At 32.4% G+C, this 8,690-nt stretch overlaps 1 protein-coding gene across 1 annotated transcript; it reads left to right on the top strand.

Moving 5' to 3' along the window:
• Positions 1–6,758: 6,758 nt before the first annotated feature.
• On the top strand, positions 6,759–8,453 carry LOC145613169 (uncharacterized). The gene is made up of 3 exons (XM_081668236.1): positions 6,759–6,874; positions 7,054–7,170; positions 7,788–8,453. The coding sequence occupies exons 1-3, from the start codon at positions 6,872–6,874 to the stop codon at positions 8,247–8,249; spliced, it is 582 nt and encodes a 193-aa protein (XP_081524362.1). The 5' UTR covers positions 6,759–6,871; the 3' UTR covers positions 8,250–8,453.
• The last annotated feature ends 237 nt before the right edge of the window (positions 8,454–8,690 follow it).

The raw sequence follows: 8,690 nt of genomic DNA, 5'->3' as shown, positions 1-8,690 counted from the left end.
TTTCACCCACAACCGCAAAGAACAAATCAATAAGAATAACAATAAAAACCAAACACACGGCTGCCCAAATACTTTTGCATCCACAATTTAATAGGGTTATAATAGTTTATTATATATACCCTTAAAAATATAGAATCCTATTTCAATTAAAATAGTGTTTTAAACCTCTATTAAATAATAGGATATAAAATAAAAGATACGAAATAATATCTGATATTTATACTTTATAAGATACAAAATTCACGGGTATTAAAATCTACCCTCCTTAAAACAAGTTTCGTCCCCGAAACTTAAAATAGAAAATTTTAGGGTATTACAATCTACCCTCCTTAAAACAAGGTTCGTCCCGAAACTTAAATTAGAAAATTTTAGGGTATTACAATCTACCCTCCGTAAAACAAGTTTCGTCCCGAAACTTAAAGTAGAAAATTTTAGGGTATTACAATCTACCCTCCTTAAAACAAGTTTCGTCCTGAAATTTAAAGTAGAAAAATAACTTACTTGCAAATTTAAGAGTGACCAAAAACTAATGAATCAAAAATTTCTTTATAAAATATAAATATAGAGTATTAAAGTATAAGGGGTATTACATACTAATATACTATCCCCCTTAAAAAGGAGTTCGTCCCCGAACTCAAAGCTAGTCACATAAAAAAACACATAACAATCACAAGCATGTGGAGAGAAACTCTCTTGAAACGGCTTAGCCTATATGTTTATTTTAATCCTACTCTTAATTAACAGGTTCATTCCTAAACCAAAACACGCTGGGATATGAGGATCCTTGCGTAAACCCCACGAGCGTTTAGGCTCTGGATACCATTTTGTACCACTTTGTAAAACTAAACCAAACTGTTCCTTAAAATATATAGATAGAGTATTGAAATATTAGGGGTATTACATACTATCCCCCTAAAAAAAAAGGAGTTCGTCCCCGAACTCAAGCCCAGTCACATAAAACAAAGCACATAACAAACATAAATAGAGAAATACACTTAGAACGGCTTAACCTATGTCAATTTTAATCCTAACTGTTAATTAACAAGTTCATTCCTAAACCAAACAACGCAAGGATATGAAGATCCATGCGTAAATCCCACGAGTGCTTAGGCTCTGATACCATTTTGTAACACCCCAATAATTCTCCCATTTCCAAACCACTTACTTTAAATAAAAATAGAGGAGAACCATTAGCATGTTACCGCCACTTGATAAAACGTTAAGGCTTTATCAAAGTATTGCAGTGGAAATCCAACTTAAATCTTAAAATAATATTATTTAGAAAACCAATAAGTCAAAGCTTACAAATTGGAACCATGAAGGCCCTTATTAAAACCAAACCAATATTCAAAATCCCAAAACATAATTAAAATAGTAAAACATAAATAAGTTCAACACAAAGAACGAATACTCTCAATCACACCAATCCCTTGACAATGCGTATGTCAAATCCCCGAACTTCACATCATCAAGCTAACCTGTGCAATACTGCTCCCCAATAATACAAGTGTAATAATTGGATCATCATAGGGTCATTGAAAGGCGAAGGCCATGATCGAAAGAAAACACACAAAAGCACGCAATCAGCAAAGATGAGTACATACAAGCTACAACGCACAAAACCTGACATGCTCAACTAATTGAAGTAAATAAACATACAACTTGAATTCATTAATCAAGACTCCACACTTAAACAATTCAATTGACTCAACATACTTTCTAACCAATTCTAAACACTCGACTTTTATATTTAATATAATTAATTTAGTTTAGAGTAAGCAATAGACGAGGTTGTCCAATCCACCAAATCATTTTGGTCCCAAATGACCATTTAAAATAAAAGTTTAGCGCAATACAAGAATGGGTGCGACTCCATTCTCACAAAGTTAGTCTAGGACCCAATCTAACTTTCATTATAAAATAAAAATGTAAATACCAAAAGAAAAGAGGACATGTTGATCAAACAAGCCTCGAAAAGCCACGGGCTACCGCCGTGTACCCCAACCCATAATTGTCAATACTCTAGAAGTGCACGCTTTCTAGAGTTTTATTGCTCATCCATGTTTCACTTTACGTGATTACAATTTTAATTAATAGCCGACCCAATCAAATAGACCATACATAAAAATAATACATCAATTTACTTTTAATCTTATATAGGACAATGGTGATCACATCCCAAATTGATCTTTAATTTCATTAAACTTCCAAATTATCCAAATTGTTGAACATAGTCAACCCACCTAGCCATTTCGGCTTAATCCTTTTTTACTCAACATACTAACAAGTCATGCTTGATTAATAAATAAAATAAATAACAACCTTGTTGAATAATTAATAAATTCGTTCCACTTAAACCATTCAATTCCAATCCTTTAATAATCCAAATGTGGTTAACAAACCAATCCAATAAAATTATGCTTGTATCAACATTCCATACAAACAATTAATCCAATATAATTCAACATGTTTGCATCCATAATTCCATACAAACATAATCAATTCACCAAAACATGTCTCATAAACATAAGCACATGAATTAATTAAATGTATAACCAAACAATTTTCATCCAAGTGTTCTCTAATCATGAAACTAAGTTCTTTTCTTTGGTACCTAAACATGATACTACTTACAACGAAGTAGACATGTACGTACCTCGTGTAAACAATCCTTTGTGCCACTTTTAATCACTTAAAAGTCTCCTAAGAAATAATCACTTCTTAAAAAACAAGCAACAACAATAAATTAATACTTAACCAAATTTCCAGCAATATAAATTAGATTAAAAGTTCTTAAAACTTCCTTAAAAACATGTTTTTATGCTTAATTAATCAATAGAAATACAATAGGAACAAAAGCCCCAAATTAATTGATCATAAGAACCCTAAAATCCCAATTTCAATAAATTGAAACCTTAGGTTTTATAATCACAAAATCTGAAAATTTATAACATAATTAAAATCTGAAATTATAAGTTTAAGCTATCAAAAACATGAATTTGATACTAAAAATATAAACTTTTTATTATAAAATCAAAACCCAAAACTAATTTAACAAACATTGAACAAAAAAAAAATAAAACAAAGGGAAGAGAGAGAAGAGAGAGCAAGCAGCCACGTGGGCCGCGCTGCTGGTGGTGCGCCGGCGGTCAGGGGGCGGCGCTGGTGACCGGCAGTGGTGTGGCAGTAGGTGGCAGTCGGTGGGGGGGCAGCAAGGTGAGTGAAAACTCACGTAAGAAATAAAGGAAAAGAAAAAAAAGAAAAAGAAAAGAAAGAAAAAGGAAAAAGAAAAAATAAAAGAAAGGAAAGAAAAAAATAAAAGGGAAAAATTTGGGGATGTATGGAGTATTTATAGGAGAGAGATTTGTAGGGTAAATATGAATATTGGGCCTCATAAAATTATGGGCTAATTAAGTAAGTAAAGTGAGGTTGACTTTGATTGTTTGGACATGAATTATAGAATGATGGTATGTAAAAAAAAATTTGTACCAAAATAATTTTCGACCCAAATTAAAAATTGAAACTTTTGAAATTAAATTCCGGAAAAATACAAATATATATTATAAATGAAATAAAATTCCATTTATAAATTATTTTAAAAATACGGGGGATTACAATAATGTTAATCAAAATTACGCACATGAAATACTTAGAACTTTTTGAGCCTCATCCACTCATTCTAAATCATTGCCGAAATAAATTTCAAGAATTAAAATAGAAATCCTCCCCAGTTGAGTCTCCCAAAAACTGTAGGGAATATTTCAAGCATTACCCCAAACTTGAACCCCACTGTGATCATACCCTTAAGCATGGTGGCGTCCAAAGGGAAAGAAAATAGAACAAAAGAGTCGCCAACAAGTTTTAGGAACTTGTAAACCGTTCAAAGGGTGAAGTTTAAACCTTTAACGATCCAGGAGATCGTTAACTCCAATAAGTCTGGAACCATGACTGGAAGTTCGGGGATGAAGTTACAAATCCAACCTAAAAGAGATTAAACCTGCCCTAATAATAGGCCTCTACTTTATTCTTCTCGTATTCATGTGTGCTTTCTGACTAACATGCAATCAATAGGTTTACCCTAAACCTGTTTAATCTATGTTGGTTGAATATTAATGCACAAACAAAACTATTATTGGCGATCACTTGAATTATAAAAAAAATTAACCCTAATTAAGATTAATTAAGATGATTAATTATCTTATAAAGCGTGATTACAAGTACAAATTCCCTTTAAACATGCATAAAAGGTGTGATCAAGCAATAACAATAAATATAATCAAGCAACATGATAATAATAATCATAATCATATTTAAGCATAATAATAACAAGATCCTAGGCATGATACTAACAAGATTAATAACAAACCCTAGCATGTCACTAAACATTTAAGATTAAAGCTTTAGCCCTAACATGATACTAGCATGAATATTAGGAAAGACAATAGGAAGCATCATAGAAATCATAAAAAGCATATCTTATATCATAACCTTTACCCTAAACATGATATAAGGAATCATTGTTTTCATTCAAAACATCAAACATCCTAACATGATACTAGAAATCAATATAACAACCTATACATGATTTCTATATCAAAATATCAATAAAACAATAAAAGCACTTACTTAGATGCCTCGTACCTCTTTCTAATAACAAAATACACGCGTTAGTAAATTCAAGGAAAATAATAAAACAAACAATTAAATTAAATAATTGAAATAGAGATTTGAGACCAAACCCTCATAAATGAAACCTTTCACGTCTAAGGCGAAGGCAACTTCAAATTTTGCTAGGTGTGTTTAGATCTTATGAATGCGGAATTTTGTATGAGAAAAGCTAGTTTAGAAAAGAGAGAGAGAGAGAGAAGATATGAAGAATTTCTTGATGAGAGTTAGTGATTGAAAATGGAGATTTTAGGAGGCTATTTATAGAGAAACACTACAAGAAAAAGGTGAATTAGCAACGGAATTTTGCGACTACCATAATAATTAGTTGCAAAAATAATTTTAGCGACTGGAAAAGACGAGTAGTCGCAAATTTTGCAACCGAATTTGCAGTAGTTGCTATGCGATCGTTAATTAGCGACTGATTTTTGCGACTACTATAATAATCAGTTGCAAAAAATATTTTTGCGACAGAAAAAGACGAGTAGTCACAAAATTTGCAACCGAATTTATAATAGTTGCTATGCGGTAGCTAATCTGCGACGCTCTTGTAATAATTTGCAACTAACACGGTAGTCGCTACTATTATTTTTAATATTTATTAAAAAGAAATAAAAAAAACCCTTAGTATAATAAAAAAAAACCCCTTATTCCTAAAAAAAAAGGAAAAAAAAGGTTGTTGCCGCCAAAAAAACAAGAATTATCAATCAGTCTTATACTCTTATTCACCGTCAAAAACAAGAACTATCATACTCTTCCTAAAAAAAAAAAAAAAAAAAAAATCCTTAATCATTTAACTGGTGAAACAAAACAAAAAAAAGAAAAAAAAAAGAATTAATCACTCAAGATACACGCAGAAGGGTTTTTCAAAGAGAATCAACCCTCAGCCCCTCACCGTCGTTCTTCACCTTCCTTAGCTCCGCTGCGCCACCACGTCTCTTCCCAGGTAAGTTTAAATGCCTTCCACCCTTCGCTTATTGTAATTTGTCGACTATGAATTTTAGGGTTATCATTGATTTTTTTTGGGTCCAATTATTGATTTTAATTTGGTTTCCATGGTCTAGTTGAAGTCAATTAATTAAAAATCAATCAAAATTGATTGAGTATGCAAAAATCCCGAATGATTTTCAATGTAAAAATCCCATTTCTAGTTATTTCGACCCCTTTTTTTTAACTATTATTTGTAAAATATATACAAGTATATTTCATGAAGAAGGGGGGGGGGGGGTTTGTTGTTAATTGAATTCTCGTTTTGCTCTGAATTCCTGTTCATTAGAGGGTATTGAGGCTCGCTAGTTATAATTGAATTCTTGTTTGCTCTGATTTTATTATGTTTTTGAGCCTAATTTGCTGCTGGTTGGTTGTCATGGCAACCGTTGTGGGTGGTTGCTAGAATAACAGTATGTTAATTGAGTTTGCTCCTAATTTGAGTTGTGGGGCAGCAAGTTATTCTAATTGGATATAAAAATTTACCTTGACCCGGCATCGAATGCATAAATGCATTCACTCATTCTGTTTTCTGAGTATCTTCTTGGTCTGAATTCACTTCACCTCTATATAATGTGTAATCATGGATCACTTATTTGGAGAATTGGAGTTGCTTTTGGATTGGAAATGTGTTTGGAGTTATTATGAAGTTAAATATATTAGCAAATCATTAAAGCGAATTGGTGCTGGAGTTATGCATTTCAACTTCAGGTTTCTTAGTGAACATATAGCTGTTGTGAGTTGTGCAAACTACTTGGGTAAGGACTCAGGGAGTCAGGGGTGAAGAACTTGTAATTAAGCATGCAATTTTCTTGGTCATTCACTATTAACTTGACTAAGAAACTTTTAATAGTGTTAATTACATACTACGTATGTTGATTTTGATATCCTCACATTTCCCACTACCCTCATCTTCTTATCTGGGTTGAATAAGGTGTATTGTTGTCATTGTCAAATCCGGTTTTATTTCCCAACATCTATGTGACATCAACCTTGGCCATTAGATGAGGATACCATTAGATGAGGATAACCACAATGCAAATTAGGCTCAAAAATATAATAAAATCAGAGCAACTTAGGGGCAGCAACTTAGGGGTTATCTGATTTTGTGAAACGTTCTAACCAAGCAAGAGATAATCGGTTATCTGGCCAAACATTAGAGAAGTTTGACCCTGGCCATCGCCAAGGTAGCATATCTACTCCTCAAGTGGTTAAAAAAATGGTAAGTGTATGATTTTAGCAGCAAACTTATGATTTTTAATATAAGATTGAAGCAAGTAGAAACTTTTTAGCCACTAATATAGATGACTATAACTGGTCTTTATTACAATTGCTCTGTAGTCTATGTCCCCCTATTTTTTGTTGTTTTATTTAAGTGCTAACAACTTCTTCTAATACAAGGCAAAGAAAAAGGATGGAATTTTACCAACTGCTGCTGAAGTCTATGAGAGCACTCATTCTGTTTGTGTGGGCAATGATGAAGTTGAATTGATGGGTGACAAGTCTCAAAAAGTCATGGTATGAGTATACTTCTATATTTTTCTAAGATTACAAAAAGATATGGTAGTTAATGTTTGGAGATATAATGGATTGTTTATTTGTTTGTGTGATTGTGTGATTGAGTTGGAGGATGAGAATGATTTGCCGGCATTAATCATATGATTAATGTGGTATGGTATAATGTGAATTGAAGCAGGTTTATTTTGAAGCCATGCCCTATAGGAGGGAAATCTTCAATTTACAAAGGAGACTCTGTCGAAATTTTTACTAATAACTGCTTACATAAATTATTTTACTAATAACTGCTTGGACCCTCACTGCCATCAATACCATTTGCTTAGACCATCACCTAACTTTTCACTTTGTAACCAAACTCTGATGGTATCTAAATAAATCAGATGGTATCTAAAGGCAAGTTTTTACTGCTATGTACTGATCTGATGTCCAAAATGAAAGACTATAAGATAACAATTAAATTAAATTGTGTTTTAGAAGTCCAAACAAGTTTTTATCCCGGACGATGTCCCGAGTCATTGCTTGTATTTTTATTATAGTTGTTTTTTTATAAAAATGTATTTAGTTTATTTAAGTTTTAACATTTGAGATCATAGTTACTAATACATATCTTAATGCAGGGAGAATATATGGAAAAACTTGAGGAATATAAGAACAAAGGAATTGAGATAAACCCCGACAAAGTCTACTTGGAGGTTGTAGGTGGGCAAAAGAAAGGAAAAGTCTACGGTTTAGGGAGTGCTTCACATATGTATTACAAGAGTGATCCTACTTCTCAATCTACTGCATCATCTTCCACTCCTTCCATGATTTCTCAATTAAGTTCTCAAGTTGAAGAACTAAAGAAGATGGCGGAAGAAAACCATAACAAGGTAGAAGAAAGCCAAAAAATAGCGGCAGAGAGCTTAAAATGTGCTAAGGAATTCGTCGAAAATCATGAGATCGAAAAAGCTACATGGAAGAAGGAAAAATTAGCTATGCAAAAAACATTGCAGGAAATGGCATCACTTGTAAAACAAGTTTACCGTCCTTATAAGCCTCCTACGCCTGCAGTCACCCGCTCTCGTGAGACAACTAAGTGATTTTTATTTTCTTGGTGGTAATTTTATGAACAACTGGTCTCTTACATTCTCATTAATTCTTGTTTGAAGTAGCTTTTTTTTTATATGGGAGGTGACTTTTGGAACAATTAGTCATATGAGTTAAATATTGTTTTTTAATACATTGATACAAAATTGATTGATATTTTGGATATTTGAATAAAATTAACATTTTGGTTAGTTGAATTTATGCGTGGGCACCTTTTGTGTTTTGTGATTAATATTGGTCGTCGCTTAATTATGGTCTCAAATATTGATAGTTAGTCGCAAATATTTAGCGACTGCAAATTTGGTTTAGAGACTAATTGGTTAGTTGCAAAATCATTAGTCTCAGTAGTCGCTAATCTGTCACAAATAATTAGTTTTGTAGTCGCAAAAATTTGGTCTCGTATGTAGTTGCTAATCCGTCGCAAAAAAATTAGT

This window comes from Chenopodium album, chromosome 3 (genome assembly GCF_948465745.1).
Source record: "Chenopodium album chromosome 3, dcCheAlbu1.1, whole genome shotgun sequence".
Classification (NCBI taxonomy): Eukaryota; Viridiplantae; Streptophyta; class Magnoliopsida; order Caryophyllales; family Amaranthaceae; genus Chenopodium; species Chenopodium album.
This window is presented reverse-complemented; position numbering and strand designations above follow the sequence as displayed.